Source organism: Oryx dammah, unplaced genomic scaffold, assembly GCF_014754425.2.
Source record: "Oryx dammah isolate SB20612 unplaced genomic scaffold, SCBI_Odam_1.1 HiC_scaffold_7, whole genome shotgun sequence".
NCBI lineage: Eukaryota > Metazoa > Chordata > Mammalia > Artiodactyla > Bovidae > Oryx > Oryx dammah.
In genome coordinates, this window is record NW_024070191.1 from 18,163,888 (window position 1) to 18,182,299 (window position 18,412).

The window sequence follows — 18,412 nt, forward strand, 5'->3', positions numbered from 1 at the left end:
CTATATTTATTTTACTAGTGAGAAAATAGGCTTAGAGATCAAATGTCTAGTAAATGAAAGCGAAAGTTATATCTCAGGTCTGCATGACTTCAAAGCTCAGGTTTTTTCCACTCTAACTGGGAAGTAAAATATAATCACATACTTTAACATACAGTGCTGCATCAGAGGTATTTGCAAAAGGGCCATAACAACTTGGGGGAGAAGGGGAACAAGGTTTCAGGAAACTGAACTAGATGATGAAGAATGAACAGTCTCTGAACACAGCTGCCATGGGTAAAAGGCATATTATGTCAAAAAGGAACAATATGTGTAATTGCCTATATTATCTGTTACTTAAACAGCCTAGTCAAAAAACGTTTACTGTCAGTATTAACCCACACTCAAGAACTAAAAAACTTGTTCAACTGTTTAACACCATTACTTTTACAATTCCATTAAGAAAATACACTGTGATATATGGATATTTATATTTACAAAACCCTCCCAACCTTTTTTCTCTTCATATATTCTCTGGCAAACACCTTCAACTCCTCTCTCTTCACAACCCATCTAACTGATCATTCTATCTCCAGAACATCTTTAAAATTACTCCTTTTTCTTACCACTACTGCCATTGCCTTAGGTCAAACTATCGTCCCCTTCCTGCTATTACTACAATAGCCTTTTATTCACCATCTATACTCTCAGCTCTGTCCCTCCAATCTCAATCAACACCATGACTAGTGTCATCATTCTAAAATATAAATTTCATGCCATTCCTCTGCCCAAAGTCTGCCAGTGGCCCCTCTAGTAAGCAATGGAAAGTCCAAGCTCCTCTGCCCAGCACCAGGGCCTCTGCTGTGCTTCAGCACATGAACGACTCTGCTCCTGCCATGGCCCAAAACACTAGCCACACTTTATGACCTCTAAATTCTCTCCATGATACACTTGTTCCCCTGCTTTGCCACTCTAAGTGGTTCCATTGATCAGAAAGTCCTTTCCCTTCTAATCTCCCTGGAAAAAAGTTCTATCGGTTCTGTAGCTTTACCTTTCTAGATTTGCCGACAATCCTGTCCCGGCAAAAAGCAGGCTATTCAACCCCACCTGCACCAAGCCTACAGCACCCATGACAAAGCACCAAGCATTTACTGACACTTTTAGCTTCTCCACTAGACCCTTAAATCCCTTAAAGCATCAGCTTTACTCATCTTTGAATCCCAGCCACTTATATACTGTACGGCACAAAACAGGTGGAGAAAGTCTGAGTAAGTCTGAACTAAATAAAAGTAAATATGAGCCTGATCCAGTCACCCTTAGTCTAGAGGTATATCTCCCTACGAAGACATACAACTCCTCTAGAAGGGCGCTGTCTTATGCACCTCTCCTCTCCTAATATCTTACAGAGTACCTGATGTATAGCAGTCAGTAGACAGGTTAATTTCTTTCTCCTTGATAAACAGTTGTGGAATAATTCAAAGGTGTAAGACTAAGCAAACATTTCATAACTTATTTTATTTCATTAGCAACCATATTCAGTTTAAACATTCATTATAAAGAATTAAAGTAGAAAAGAATTTATATTTTTCTTTGCAAACATTTCCTACCATTCCAAAAGTGACTGATAAAAATCCATGTATTAGACAAATGTTATTCTCAAGGACTCTGCATTTACTTACTTTCCTTTAAGTTTCTGGCCACTTACTTGGTGCAAATGACGAAAAATTAGTAAACCCCGGTAGGTTAAACAGATTTACAGGCTGAGTTGGAAAGTTGAAAGGACAAAATAAACTAGGAGAAGGAGGGTGTGACGCACCACTGCCTCCTTCCTTGCTTGCAGGTTTTTCTGGATGCTGATTTTGTTGGCGCATGAGTTCACTGAGCATTTGTTTCAACCTATAAAGTTGAAGGAGTCAGTAGTTTAAAGGTTAGTTATATTACCATCTATGTCAAGTACATCCAGAAAGTGTGTGTATATATACATAATGATTCAACAGTATGTAGAACACAGGGTTCTCTGGTGGCTCAGTGGTAAAGAATTCGCCTACCAATGCAGGAGACATGAGTTCGATCCCTAGTCTGCAAAGATCCCACACGCCACAACTACTGAGCCTGTGCTCGAGAGCCTGAGAACAGCAACTTCTGAAGCCTGGGTGCCCTAGAGCCCATGCTCCACAACAGGAGAAGCCACTGTAATAAGAAGCCTGTGCCAACTAGAGTAGCCCATATTCACTGCAACTACAGAAAAAACCCACACAGCAATGAAGATCCAACCCAGCCATAATTACATTTATTATATTTATAATAATAAATATAACATTATAATGTTAAATAACAGTTAATTAAAAACAAAACAAAAACAGTATGTGGAACAAAGTGGCTGCTCTGATCTTTACTAGAAGAAACATTTGCTTGTGCTGCACACTTAATAACTTAGCCCTTAGAACAAGAACTACACTTAGCACTTCTATCAGAGATAGGCATAATGACAACACTTTCACCTAAGGTAAGTGTAAAGTTGAAAACCACAGTTTTTTTTTTAAGTCTGGTCCACAGAATTAAAAGGAAACCGGCAAAATCACTGCTTATAAAACTCTCAGGAATCAGAGAAGATTCAAAAATGCAATTTGGTTCAGCCCTTCTCCCCCAGAAGGTAACTGTAAAACCCTTGCTTTTACACTGCAAACCAATGCTAAAACTGAGTTTTAGCACTGAGTATACATTCTCACTACTTCTAAGGAGCAAATTACCTCTGTACATTATTCTGTTGCCACGTTAGCTGGGTATAGCACTGGTTCAACTGGTGCATTATAAGGTGCACTTGAGGGGATGCAACACTGCTGGGCATAACACTATAAGGACTCGTGAGAAGAGTTTGTAGCAGACAAGATAGAGTCTGTGGAGAGAAAAAATTTTCTGTAACAGTTACCAATGACTTGAAAAAAATGTGTACTGCTTCAAAAACAAGATTAAAAAAATTTACTTGCAGAGTAAACTTTACCTGCTGGTCTTGCATTAAAGTCTGACAAATATTGACACTGAAATCAAGTTGTTTCTTTAGCTGATTAATTTGTTCTTGCCATTGTTCTTTCTCCTCTACGTAAGAGAGTTCGGACACCCAGCGAAGGTTTTCCTGACGCTGCATGCTGATATTCTGTTGTCTTGTCTTGGCTAAAGGACGATAATTTCCATCTGCTGAAAAAGGGCGATTGTTCTTCCACCTAATACAAGATTTAAAGCATTGTCATTTTATGTAATTATGTATATTTTAAATCTGGCAAAAAACCTTGATACCCTGCTTGGTCCATACGCCTGTATTCCATTTTTAAGTTCACTGGACTTAAAATGTATATAAAATAGAGTGAGAAAAATTCTGGATTTCTAGTCTTGTACAGTATCACCTTGCATTCCTTTTCAGTCTTTTTTCACTTATGTTTTACAGAGAAGACTCCATATAATTCTGTATTCTTCAAAATGAAAAGTTATTATGGATACATTATCACAAGCATTTTTCCACTCTTCAAGCCTTTAAGCTTAGCCATATAACACCCCATCAAGTGCAACTACTTAAACCATCTTTTTATACATGAAATGTATTTTGGTTATAAATAACAATGCAGTAGACATCTTTGTTGACACATCTTTTTTACTATCTATGATTTTTATTTTTGCTTAATTCCCCAAAACAAGAGTGCAGATCAAAGATAATCAACTTTCCTCCTATCGAGCTGGAATCTATCTTGACAACAGTACTCTTGTGATAAAGTAAATACCCTATGTGGTCTTTGTCCCAGGTTCCCAGCACACAGCTTCTAACTCCTGACTATCTCCTGAGTGACAACTGCCTTCTATCATTCATTATGCACTCCTTTTGGCAAACCCTAGTTAGCTTCATGATGAAGACTGGTCACCAGAAAACTAACCAGATATTGGGTTGGAACTTTCAGCATTCCCCAAACTTCCAGGGAGGCAGACTGAGCTTAATCGCCAATGACTTAATCAATTCTGCCTGGGTAAAGAAATCACCATAAAAACTCCTGAACAGCGTGGTAAGGACAGCTTCTGGGTTGAACACAGTGAAGTACTAGACAGCTGATGTGCCCAGAGAGGGCATAAAAGCTCTTTGCTCCTTCCCAAGTCACCCATGCTTTACACATCTCTTTCTCTGAGTAATCTTTCATAAGTCAGTAAATTTAAGTACTTTCCAGAGCTCTATGAGCTGGTTTAGCAAATTATGGAACATGAAAGAAGGTGTTGCTGTTGTTCAGTTGCTAAGTCATATCCTAACTGCACACACCAGGCTTCTCTGTACATCACTATCTCCCTGAGTTTGCTCAAACTCATGTCGATCGAGTCAGTGATGCCATGCAACCATTTCATCCTCTGTCACCCCCTTCTCCTCCCACCTTCAATCTTTCCCAGCATCAGTCTTTTCCAAGGAGTCAGGTCCTAGCATCAGATGGCCAAAGTATTGGAGCTTCAGCATCAGTCCTTCCAATGAATATTCAGGACTGATTTCTTTTAGAATTGACTGGTTTGATCTCCTTCCTGTGCAAGGGACTCTCAAGAGTCTTCCCAGCACTACAGTTCAAAAGGGTTAATTCTTTGGCACTCAGCCTTCTTGACGGTCCAACTCTCACATCCATACATGACTACTGGAAAAACCATAGCTTTGACTATACAGGCCTTTGTCAGCAAAGCAAAGCTATGGAAACCCCAAAATCTGTAGCCAAGTCAGACAGAAGTGCGGGTGCTCTGAAGACTCAAGACTTTAAAGTGGCATCTGCAGTGAGGGCACTCTTCTTGGGACTGAGTCTCCTAACCTGTGGAATCTGGCCAACTCCAGGTAGTTAGTGTTGGAATTACATAGTGGAACATGCACTTTGTTCAGATAACTGAAGAACTGCTTAGTGTCAGAAAGACGGGAAACTCTTTAAAATCAAACAAAAAATTAAAATACTGAAGCTAACCTATTTTTAGTTTCCTTTACATTGTAAGAATTACGATTTGTACTATTTGGAGGATACATATGAAAGTTATCATTGGAACTGGCATCTTGCTCCTCCTCTTCCTCTTCTTCGTCTGTCCGAACAATTCCTTCAGAAAGATAACCATCTTCATCTACTTCTTCATCTAGGGCACACTGGGTAGAACCTCCCCAAGTTGCCATTGTTCTGGAGATTAAGAGACAAAATACAGATCATTCTGGAGATGAGCTACTTCACCTCCTACTATGAAACAAACTCTGTACCCCTCGCTAAAAAAAATTATATATATATACACATGTATATGCATACATGGGTGTATATATAAAACTTCATTTAGGCATAATTAACTATGAGATGGCTATTACTCTCCAACTGCTATAATATAAAATGTTTACTCTGCCTTCCACAAAACAATTCTTCAAATAAATTAAACTAGTAATCATATCCCCTGGGACTCATTCCTAAAGTAAACCTCCCTCAACTTTTAACTTTTCCTTGAGTGACAGTTTTCTAGATCAAAACCCTCAAGAAAATCTCTTATCAGTTTGGTCAAGTGTCTGAGTAATTTTTAAAAAAAATTTTAAAAGAGAGAAAGGTGATGCTATGAGAAGTTACAACAGAAAGTAGCTGGATTGAGTCACAAAGGTGATGCTTAACACCCAAGCCTCACTGCAATAGCAGACTTGTGCTGTGATGCAGAGGGAAAATGAGGCTGCCTATCCTACAAGTGTTAAATAGGTGGCATTTTTTACACTGATTTAAACACCTCTCTTACTTTTCTGTTCTGCTTTGCTGAGGTGTACACAGGTTCTCAGATCCATCACTTCTCAATGAAATAGCCACTGGAGATGCAGTTTCAGCCAGACCTTGCCTCCTCTGATGTTCAGCCATCAGAGCTTCCAGCTGCTTTCTTCTCTGTCGTAGCTCCTCCCTTAACATTTCATGTCTTCGCATATCTGACCATACCTGTTATTTCAAAAGTTACAGTCAAGTTACTGTAAAGACTGGATTTGTTTCAGCCTTAAAGAAAAACAGGTTAATACTATTGCTAATACCAACAAAAATTTATATCCTCACTCTATCATTTTTACACTGAGACACCCATGAAGGTTAAAATGCTATTTTAGTAATCAATTAGAAAAAATTAGGCAACCATTAATTCTTAATGAATACAGTCAGGAGACACGAAAGACACGGGTTCCATCTCTGGGTCAGGAAGATCCCCTGGAGGAGGAAATGGCAACCCACTCCATTCATGTCTGGGAAATCCCATGGACAGAGGAGCCTGGGCCACAGTCCATGTGGCTGCAAAAGAGTCAGACATGACTAAGCAACTGAACACAGACATAGTAACTTCAACAACTGAGAGAAAGTTATGTTTTCCATAAATCACATATAAATAAAATGCCAAAGGACAAGTTTTTCTAATTGAAATGAATACTACTTACTGTAACTATTCCTTACATACAAGTCTGCCAAATATTTGTTAATAAAGGGCAAGACTTAAGATACTAACAACTACCTCAACTTAATTACTTTTTGGAAAAAATTATTTCTTCCCACAACTTAAAGGCACATAATAGGCTACATTTAAAAACATGTTTCACGGATATTCAGTTTCCTTCCTTAAGACATGACTTAAGACCCAAGAACAAAGTGCAATATACAATACCTCATTATCTACCACTGAAGAATCATGAGGCTCAAAACCAGATTTGCTTGTACTGGCTTCATTTTCATTAATGGTTGGGGACGAAGTAACAGCTGGCATATGTGTTTTTGTGGGACAATTACCCACACTAGCAGCTGACAGCTAAAAAAGAATTAATAAAAACTATTATAAAGAATTGAAGTAATTATGTTAATTTCTCATAAAAGCAATTATTTCATTTCTCTAGGGCTTTGGTACCATATTTAGTTTGTTATTGCCACACCTCAATTGCCATCATGATTCAAAGAAAACCCAACATAAGAAAACAAGATGAAAATGCAGGCTATAGATAATCAGTATTACTAACCCTCCAGAACAACAGAACATGAGGGATAAAACATTACTGTGGAAAATGTCATATACTCAACCCAACTCTAGCATATATTCCTCTGGTATTTAGATTGGGAACAAGAAAAAAGACTTAGACAAAGAATAAAAGATAAACATCTAGAAAACAAAGTAATATTAGAAATATCACTTGATACATTTCCTTTTCTTTGAAAATAAAAACTGACTCATAAATAAAGCTATTCATAACAATAAAGTGTAGGAAAAACCTCAAAAAGAATGGATCATTCCCTCCCATATTAACCCTACTCCTGATTACGTGACATGGACAAAGATTGTACATTCTCTGCTCAATCTCAAACACCCATGCGTGGGGTACTATTTAATAAGCATATATACATATAATATTCAAACTACAAATAAAGTATTTTAATTTCCCAAAAAACTCACGGTAGCTTAACAGCTTTACCATGTAATTTTGGACCAGTAAGAAATGGAAATGCTTCTCCCTTAACTGCAAAGTTCAACCCAAAATATCTTAATAAACAGTTATGAATACACATGTTCTGAATCACTAGCCAGGCAGCCCAACAAGTGAAAGAATGTAAATAATCAGAGTTAATTCCTACATGCTATCTTTCATAGTATAAAGGTACATCCCTAACCCATTTCATTTGTCCCTCCATTTCTTTAATCATAAAAGATTTACAAATCTATCGTATTAGTACTAGAAAAGACAAGGAGTACTTTCAATTGACATTAAGGCTTTAAACATCTTTCTTCAGACAAACAAAGAAATTTCCTAATTACCTGTAGGTTAGGACATGCCTTTTGCAATTCTTGAATTTTCTCTTGAATCTCAATCAGTTTCTTTCTTTCTTCCTGCAATTGTTTGAGTTCTCTCTGTTGCTGCTGTAGTTTAGCCTCATAAAATTTCTCTCTATAATTAAATTGACATTATATTTGTGGACTCCAGTAAGTCTGATAACAGCATTAAACACAATGCAGTAGAGTGCTGATGGAGACTTTCTAACAAGCACTCAATTTCTATGACATGAAAGTCAGGAGCTTAACATACCTTGCCTTTTCATTTACTCCAGCATCTTTCTGTGTTTTATTGGCATTTCCTCTAGTGTTATTTGCATTTTGTTTGGTGTCTTCTGCTGGGAAGAAATCCTCCACAGAAGGAACTCCTTGATTGGCTGCATCATCATCCTAAAATAGCATCATTATATTAAAATCACCTTGATATGTAAAGACATTATCCAATTCATACCTTAGTAAATATGACTCAGTTATAAAATTCACATAAAATTGAAAGCAGTAGGGAAAGCATATGATTTTTAGAGAATAATGAAGTTCATCTTCTACCAATGACAGGAAATAAAGTACTAAAACTAAAACAGTACATTAATAATTGGAGCTGCCAATTACCCAGTAATAGCAAATACTAGTTTGTCTTTTCCTTCCTTGACCAGATTGTGAACTATCAAAAAACAGCTTATATGAAAAACATAAAAACTGCATCACTAAAGCTGGGAACTCTTGATATGAGATCATTTTTCTTCAGATATGTAACTTTTATATCAACAATTTAGTAATTTATGTCTAGTATCATTTGCTCAGTTAGTTTTCCATTTCCTCACTTTGGTATTTAGTTTGTGAAACAAGTACCAATGGCTCCCACTAGAAAAGCTAATGAGAATGTACCATCTCAAATGTGTCACTGGAAAAACAACAAAAAATTACTTATCTTCCTAACAGTAGGTCCATATCTGCTGTTAAAATCAATGTACTTATTAAACTGTTAAGACTGGAGGTCATCTGTCACATTTTCTTAAAAATATTTAATACTGTACACTTTATACATGCTTTCTCTGCAGATATCAACTGAAACTTTAACTGCTGGATACAGAATTCTAGTAAAATCTTAAAGAGTTAAAGCTGACTAGATTGCAAACCTGTCTAATCCATTTTAAGCTTCTAGACATGGTGTTACTATGGTCTTCTCATAGATCTAAAAGCTAAGCTAATATATCACTAAAACAGTAAGCTTAAAAAGAACTGAGTTGCAACCCAAGGATACCAAAGATGGATTATGAGGCATTTTCACACAATAAGAAGTGGAAAAACCAAAGTATGAGAAAAAAAATACCCTAAAGTTTCAGATTGTTATGTGAGGGTGTCTGAACACTTGATATAAACTCCAACACTAAAAGTAACTGACTACAGAATTACTGATGTAACACATGCTGTATTACAAGAGATTGGTTCAAGATGGTGGAGCAGAAGGACGAGCTCATCTTCTGAGAGAGCACCAAAATCGCTACTAGCTGTTGAACCACCATCAACAGGTGGACACTGGAACCCACCAAAAAAAGATACTCCACATACAAAGACAAAGGAGAAGCCGCAATGAGATAGTAGGAGGGTCGCAATCATAATAAAATCAAATCCTATACCCAGCAGGTAGGCGACCCACAAATTGGAGAATACTACCAAAGAAGTTCTCGCACTATTGTTAAGGTTCCAAGCCGCCCACCAGTCTCCCCAGCCTGGGGATCCGGCAAAGGGACTAGAAACCCCCAGGGAATCTGACTTTAAAGGCCAGGGGGGTTTGATTACAGAACTTCCACAGAACAGGAAACAGAGACTCTACTCTTGGAGGGCACTAACACATTGTTTCACAGACTAAGATACATCAGATGGATGTGTGGAGACTTAAAAGACATCATAAGGTTTTACAGAACATATAAGCTGTCTCACTTAATCTAATCAGGAATAACGATAGTTTTATACATATCATGGTAACTGTATAACTGTTTCGAACTTCTCCTGAGTCCCTTTGGAAAAAAGGATATAAGTAAAGGCACAAGCAAAAGAAAACTATCCATAATAAATAAATAAAACTTATCAATCTTAAACATATAAAAATTGGGGGAGTTTTGGATCATTTTTTAAAAAGTTCTCAGGATAAGGCCCCTTAATCCTTTGGGGTTGCTGTTTCTTTTTTTTTCATACATGTCATTTCCCTAAAACAAAAGAGCTCCAATCAACATAAACCTGAAGTTAAGCTGACTCATCTATAAGCCACCAAATTATTCACCATTTCTGATCTATTATTCCCAAGCTGGAATCAGGATTACTGGGAGAAATAACAACAAGGTCAGATATGCAGATGATACCACTCTAATGGCAGAAAGTGAAGAGACACTGAAGAGCCTCGTGATGAGAATGAAAGAGGAGAGTGAAAAACCAGGCTTGAAACTCAACATTAAAAAAACTAAGATCATGGCATCTGGTCCCATCACTTCATGGCGAACAGAAAGGGAAAAAGTAGAAACAGTGACAGACTTTGTCTTCTTGGGCTCCAAAATCACTGCAGATGGTGACTGCAGCCACAAAATGAAAAGATGCTTGCTTCTTGGAAGGAAAGATATGACAAACTTAGCATATTAAAAAGCAGAGACATCACTTTGCCAACAAAGATCCACATAGTCAAAGCTACTGTTTTTCCATTAGTCATGTACACATGTGAGAGTTGGACCATAAAGAAGGCTGAGCACTGAAGAATTGATGACTTCAAATTGTGGTGCTGGAGAAGACTCTTGACAATCCTTTGGCCTGCAAGAAGATCCAATCAGTCAATCCCAAAGGAAATCAACCCTGAATATTCACTGGAAGGACTAACTCCAGTACTTTGGTCACCTGATACAAAGACCTGGCTCACTGGAAATGACCCTTATGTTGGGAGAGACTGAAGGTTAAAAAAGAAGGCAACTGCAGAGGATGAGGTGGTTAGACAGAATCACCAACTCAATGGACAGGAATTTGAACAAACTTCAGGAGATAATAAAGGATAGGGTAGTCTGGTGCACTGCAGTCCATGGGATTGCAAAGTCAGACACGATTTAGCAACAGAACAACAACGTATATGTATAAACATACATACAGGGTATTATTTATATTTCATAATTATTTATCTATGTAATTACATAGACAGGTTTATATACACTGATATGAAGTTGGAGAAACCTGGCATGCTACAGCTTGTGGGGTCGCAAAGATCTGGACATGACTTAGTGACTGAAAAACAACATACTGATATGAAGAAATCTCTGACATGTGTAGGAGGAAATAAAGCAAGTTGTAAAATAATACAATCTATATAAACACAAAGAAATAAAAAACAAAACTTTTATGTAATTTTTGTTTACAACTGCAAACTGATTTAAATGCACAGCAACCTCTGTGAAGGAGAATGGGATTATGAAGGTTCAAAGGGAGTTTACGAGTAATGTTTCCTTTATTTTAAAATAAAGTACACAGTCATCTTTCACTTGAGTAATTCAAAATAAGCATTTCAAAAGAGATTGTAAATAATACTTAAAATTTTTTATTCACCAAAAAAATTTTTCTATACCTTTTATTAGTGTGGTTATATATACTTCATTTTTTCGACATAACATAAGCTAAGCAAACCTAAATGAAAACAAATCACTAATTTTACCAGAAGATTTCTGGATTTCAAAAATCATATAAATTTGAATACTTCAGAAACACTCTTAAGGATACTTCTATACAGTGATTACGTTGCTGAGAAAATACGTAACAGATGAAAAGGATTGATTTTAAAAAGTTTAGTCATTTTTAAAAAGGTTTAGAGCTAGTCATAACTTTGGACCACAACAGTCAATAAATACACTGTCTAGAAGTGTATTAATAATTATGTAATTTTATGTTCATATATTCAAATGGCTTTTTTAAAATTTACAGCTAATAGGTCCAACTTTACTTCTTTGGCCTTACTGAATAAAATTCAGACAACATATGGTTTTTCTATATCAAGTGAGTTAAGATCTCAGCCAGAAGTCTCAACTCTGGCTCTGACAATAGTACAACTGTGGTTAATTAACATTTCTAATCTGTATGTATATCCACCTAATTGAGATACTACTGAGTTCTACATGATACACAACTAGAATCTCTGGCAGGAAGACAAACTTGTTTTTGTAATAAAGTTATACTGGTACACAGCTATGCTCATTTGTTTACTGTCTATTGCTGCTTTTGTGCTGGGTATTATGACAGAAACTGTATGGCCCACAAAGCCTAAAATATTTACTAATTTACCCTTAGGAAAAGTTTGCTGATCTCTGGTAATATGGCATATAAAGTGCTAAGCATATAAACCACTATGTAGTTAGAATTCAATAAACATATACTAGTATACTTACACCCACATAATTATCAAACATATACACACATTTTACCTTATAAGACTATATTTTTTGACAGATTAAAAAAAAAAAGGCAATATTTACCTGCACCATGGCAACAAGGTTCTGTAAGTGTCTAAGTTTCAGTTTTGCAGCCATAAGCTTCTGGATCTTATGTTCAAATTCAGCATCTTCAGGAGTCTCAATGATCAGGCTGCTGCTGTGACTAGACACTGAAGCTCCACTGAGGGCCTCATCTTCGGCTTCCTCCTCCTCCTCCTCCTCCTCCTCATCGTGACCTTGTGCAACAGGCATCGCCTGTTCTCCTTCTCTATTGTATCGACAATCTGCTGAAAATATGTATCACTGAAATGCAGCAACTTAATGAACTTAATTAAGAGCTCTAAAGAAAGAAAATCCACTTCCCAAGAATATGGTACAAGTATCTGTGAATAGTCAATCATACCTGAAGAAGGAGGCATGTTTAGAGCCCTTATGTTGGCAGCAGACCTATTGTTAATTTCACAGTTAGAATTAACTGCTCGCCCATCTCTATTGTTAGAAACACACTGTGCATTAGAATTACTATTTACTTCATTCCAGGTGGCAGCTACTTGTGGATTTCTGAAAGGAAGGAAAACAGCCTCAAGTTACTTAAGGTAAAAAAACATATGTAATATTAAAAAATCAAAGTTTTAGAACTACTAATAAAAATAATTCCAAACTATGAACATCATTGGCTATTTCCCCATTTAATTTCATCTTTTAAATAAATGGCTCCTGCATTTCACTGGCTTCAGCTATTCAAAAATTTAAGAAGAAAAATATCTAAAAAAATCAAAATTACAACAAAGAAAATTAAAATTATACCAAAAAATAAAGATGCAGGAAAATGAGAAGTTATATACTTCTTATAATTAACTTACATTTGATGTAACAAACAGCAAATTTACTAAACTTCTGTACTCAATACATCCCTACTTGCTTTTCTTTACAGGACAAGTTAAGATTACACTGACCAAACAGCAGACTTACAGGAGAAAAGTTTAAGTAAAGTGCAGACAGTAAGCACCCTACTGAGGGTTTTCTGTTCCATATTAAAAGTACTATTAGAATGAGTATGTTAGAAAAACAAACTTGCAAAAAAGTTCTCACCGAATGTTAGTAACAGGTTCAGAGTTTTCATGCTCGGAATCATATTCCGACTCTTCAGTTTCTTCTTCTTTTGTGTTTTCATTCACAGCATCTGTCATCATATCTGATGTTTGCTCATAATAATGAACTAATTCTCTTAGTTCATTCAACCTCTTTCGAACTTCATTTAACTTCCTGATAAACAACAAATATATACAAATTAACACCCATTTTAGTAAAATAAAGCATACACTATTTCCATACAGTAGCAGCCAGCACATACAAATGTTAAACTCAGTCAAATACCCAGGGTATGAGACTGCAATGAATTTAATTTCAAGTACAGGTTATTCAAAATCTCATCACCTTATATCTGAACGTTACAGACAAAAATATAAGAAATTCTCCTTAAAGTGCTCACTTTAAACAGGTACAAATGTTGACATCTTAAATCTTAATGTCAAAGATATTCCTAGGTTTCTTAATAAGTATCAAGAATGTGAAGTACTAAATATTTCATTTAAATAGTACCTCTCAGGCAAATCCGATATATAGGGATTACTGAGCATTTACCGAATTCTCAATTTGTCTACAATATATAGAGCTCTATAAAGTATGTCACATTTTAGCAAAAATAATAATTAGGTTGTTGAGTTTTTACTGAATTCCAGGAATAATGCCAATAGTTTTTAATACTTAAAACACTTTTATCATCAAATATATTATGCCAAATGAAGAGAAAAGAGGCTTAGTGAGAGTGCTATTGGTCCATAGTCACACAGCCTTGTGAAATACAACTTCAAGGCTCTCTGACTCTACAGTCTGGGCTAAAATACACAGATCTTTTAACTGCAGTTCCTTTACTTGTAAGATAGGAATATATTATGTACTGCTGTGCTCATTCAGTCTTGTCTGACTCTTAGTGACACTGTGGACTATAGCCCACCAGGCTCCTCTGTCCATGCAATTTTCTAGGCAAGAATACTGGAGCAGGTTGCCATGCCCTCTTTCAGGAGGTCTTCCCAACCCAGGGATCAAACCCGCATCTCTTGCATCTCCTGCACTGGCAGGTAGATTCTCTACCACTGTGCCACCTGAGAATACCCCAGGAATACATTAGCTCACAGAAATTACATTTCTAGGATAACTCAAAAACGCATGTATAATACACACACTTACTCTTCCACTATATCACTTAAGAATGTTTATCATATTAAATTCAGTTTTTCCAGAATTTTCAACAACAAAAAACCCCAAATTTGACCCTATGATTCAATTATAATCTATGTAAACAATGTGTGTATAAATGATTTACTGGAGTTTTTCAGTTGGATTTAGGTGGCCTTCATTTTCATTCTGATTCTGAGAAACTAGAGAAGCAGCAGGATAAGGAACAGATGGCGTGAGGTTATTGGATTCTCCATTGACCACTGGTGTTAAGACTACAGCAGCAGAGGGAGCTGTGGTTGTACTTCTCTGATCCACACTCCTTTGTGGAGAGGCTGAAGAAGGCACAACTACCAAAAAAAAAAAAGCCAGGTAACATACGTAAATACAGCATCAAACAACACATTAACAGTTTGCTTGGATAGAGAAAAATGAAAACTAAAAGTCATTAACAATCTTAAATTCTGCAGCTTTAAAATGTGAAACTTAAGCATATAACATCCAGGCTACTTGTTTATTAACAAGTCCCTCAACCAACCAGAGTTACAACAGAAAGGAAAGAACAGCAGGAAGACAAGATGGAAATCAACAAGAACTATGCTATTCTACCTTGAAGAAGTAACGAGAGTGCTTCTCTGATCAATTTGGTTCTGGGTTAAATTAAACACAGCCACTGTGTATGATGTACAGCCTACGAGCTACAAATTTATGGGGCAGCCCTAGCTGATCAGGTGCCTGAGAATGTTCCACTCCAGAGGGATTCTATCTGGTCTCCAAGATGGAACTCTTCTTGTTCCAAAAGATAAAGCAAAATTGTTAAAGTGACTGCAGTACATTATACCATGAAATGCAATAAAATTTTCTAATTGGTTGATGTCTAATCCTCTGCAGTTCTTGAACTACATTTTAATTACTCTTCTGTCCACACAGATCAGACAAAGATATCTTATGCTTTCAAGCACAAGAACCTTCGTGCTTCTCTCCTACCACTCTAAGTTATAATCATTTATCTTTCTCACAATGACAACCATCATTTGTTGCTCACATTACCACCTACTACAGCTGGTTTCCAATAGTCTTTTCTTTCTATTCCTTGACTGTTCTACCTTTTGCTGCTGCTTTCACGCTTTTTCCCAGGGAAAAATATGATTTTTTAGTCTCAGTAGACAGAGTGTTCCTTTCTTTATATGTATAAAACTGACCACAAGGCTCTGAGTACAACTTCCGAAAAACTTAAAGACGTTTTTCTTGGTTATGGTCATCAGTTTAGGAAGAATAAGCACTGGGATTAGATTATACTCTGGAGGAGGGGGAGGAGTAGCTGAAGTCGGGGGGAAGAAAGGAGTGTGTTTCAGGGCAGAAATAGTACACTTCTTTGAGGGTGGCAGAGAATTAGGTTGGAGAATAAGGAACAGGGATCCAGAGATGTTTTCTATCCCTCGTCTTTTCTTTAATAAGACAGCAGCTGAAATGTTAGAGAATAATGACCAGTGGGGTTGATCCTGCCAATTCCAATTTCCAACGCTATAGCTCCTACTATCAACTGTTTGAGGAAGAGGCAGTGACCGGACTTGGAGAAGGATGAGGTTAAATGAGGACAAGTAACTAGATCTCAACTAGACAAAGACAAGTAAAACATGAGGTCGGAAAAGACAGTTTCTATAGTATAACTGAGATGACCATTGGTTTTCTTATATAACTAACTAGTTGTAAATCAATATAAATAACTAGTACAATCAGCCCTCCATATCCAAGAGATCTGCAGATTTAACAAAAAGCAGACAGAAAATATTCAGGAAAAAAAAAAAAAACGTGAATCTGCAGCATGCTGGTAAACTGTTCACACAGCACTGACATTGTATTATGTATTTTAAGTAACCCAGAGATGATTTCAAATGGACTGGACGAGGTGCTTAGATTATATGTAAATTCTATGCCATTTTAGATAAAGGACTTAAGCACCCTCACATTTTGTTATCTGTAGAGGGTATGGGTGGGAGTACTGGTACCAATCCCCATGGATACTAACAAATGGTTGTATAATTATTTAACTAGTATAACTAGGCTGACTGTATGCCTTTTCTACTCCTGCCTGAGATGACTATTGCTATATTTCAAAAAATGAGGTGTTTGGAACTTTCTGCACAAAGTTATTTTTTCATACCTTGGTTTTTTTCATATAAATACTTCCTAAATCTGTTTTATAATTTTAAAATAAATGTACTAATCTGGTTCAGTTTTTAAGGAAAAATTTTGGATATGCTAAAAAGTGCAGCATTACTGTGTCCAAGTATCTAAGTGCTTTGATCCTTTTCCCTTTCTAAAATGCTACCAATTTTCAAGCCCAAATTCATCTTTTTTTCTGAATTTTAGAGAACATATCTACTATCTATTTGGCTCTACATTACACTGCTTTATTACTCAAAAATGTTTCACATACAAGGGCTATTTCACCAGAAAAATCTTAATTTTCTTGAGTAACTATGCATTCATTCATTCAGAAAATATTTACAAAGTAATTACTACACGTTGACATATATACATATGTATCCTATACTTAAGACTGCTGAGCCAGATTTACTTACACGATGAATTGTTCAAATGCTGATCTCGAAGTGTATGAAGTTCTCCAAGAAGTTTGTCCATTTTTTGTTTCTTTTCTTGTAACACTCTCATCTTGCTAAAAAGTTGGACTTTCTCATCAGGTAAATGCTCTGAAATTGATGGATTTCTGCTCTGAGAAATCTCCCTAGTTAATGACAGACTTTCTGCTTGTCTTCTATTGTCTGGAACAGCTGGAGGCTTATTAAAAAAAAAAAAAGAGAGAAGAAGAAAAATAAAGGCAATTCAAGGTTGCATTCTCATTTTAAAGATGCATAAATATTCTTTATAAAAAGAGATAAACATCTGTAGGTTGTGCTGCTGGGTAAGCATATGTCTTTCCTTTTCCTCAATTACATACAGTTTTCTGATGTGCCACTATATATACTGTTATATATACTGTTTTATAGACACAAATTAACTACACAGTGGGGATTTATTGGATGTTATTACCTGGATCTAAATTAAGTGCTAGAAATGCCACATTTTATACAGAATAAACCTTCAAAAATCTCATCCTCTCTCTTGCCATCTTTTTAGAATCACCATCATAAACTTCTTAACCTATCGGTTTTTCCTAACACTTCTTTCCTATTAAAAAAAATTAATGAAACATTTATGAAACATAAATCCACAAAGGATTAGGGAATCATATATGAATAACCACCATTGACTTTAGTCCAATTTCAATATTTAATATTAAGATGTTATGGGGAAAACCCCAACAAACTTTTTGGCTAACTCACTATTTTGCCACATTAGCATCAATTCTTTTAGAGAAATATTATGGATATAATATTAAAGCTAAAGCTTTATATGTATAAAATCTCAACCAATTACTCTCTCAAGAGATAACCACAATCTGGAATTTGACATCTACCATTCTCATACATGTTTTTATTTTGTAATACCTATGTATGTATCCATAAAAAATATACACTCATTACACATTTTAAAAGATAAGCTACGTGGTATCCTTCTTAAACTTTCATTTTCATTCATTAGCTTTGGTTCGTTTACTATAACTGGTTATGGGATTTTGTTCTGTGTATATATCATAATTTATTAACCCATTTTCCTGTTCATGGACATTTAGATTGTTTCTGCTTTGCTATTAATACAATGCTGCCATGAACATTCTTGTATGTATCTCCTTTTGAATATCTGAGTTTTTCCAAGGTGGGCCACTGCAGGGTCACTAAAGAAAATGTACTGCTGCTGCTGCTGCTAAGTCGCTTCAGTCGTGTCCAACTCCGTGTGACCCCACAGACGGCAGCCCACCAGGCTCCCCCAGTCCCTGGGATTCTCTAGGAAAGAACATTGGAGTG

The 18,412-nt window shown here is 36.2% G+C and overlaps 1 protein-coding gene across 19 annotated transcripts in view; it reads right to left on the reverse strand.

Annotated features, from left to right (window-relative positions):
* The window catches only part of PCM1 (pericentriolar material 1), an 89,627-nt gene that overhangs the window by 44,897 nt on the left and 26,318 nt on the right, over window positions 1–18,412 (reverse strand). For 13 of the 19 annotated variants that reach the window (XM_040243123.1, XM_040243136.1, XM_040243128.1 and 10 more), the window contains 13 exons: window positions 17,069–17,285; window positions 14,632–14,833; window positions 13,338–13,511; window positions 12,649–12,806; window positions 12,288–12,532; window positions 8,042–8,178; window positions 7,774–7,903; window positions 6,637–6,777; window positions 5,740–5,930; window positions 4,947–5,150; window positions 2,978–3,197; window positions 2,727–2,872; window positions 1,682–1,872 (listed from right to left, as the gene is read on the reverse strand). In XM_040243123.1, coding sequence (XP_040099057.1) covers window positions 1,682–1,872; window positions 2,727–2,872; window positions 2,978–3,197; window positions 4,947–5,150; window positions 5,740–5,930; window positions 6,637–6,777; window positions 7,774–7,903; window positions 8,042–8,178; window positions 12,288–12,532; window positions 12,649–12,806; window positions 13,338–13,511; window positions 14,632–14,833; window positions 17,069–17,285 — 2,356 coding nt within the window. The remainder of the gene's footprint in view (window positions 1–1,681; window positions 1,873–2,726; window positions 2,873–2,977; window positions 3,198–4,946; window positions 5,151–5,739; window positions 5,931–6,636; window positions 6,778–7,773; window positions 7,904–8,041; window positions 8,179–12,287; window positions 12,533–12,648; window positions 12,807–13,337; window positions 13,512–14,631; window positions 14,834–17,068; window positions 17,286–18,412) is intronic. The other 6 variants (XM_040243140.1, XM_040243138.1, XM_040243134.1 and 3 more) reach the window with 1 other exon arrangement.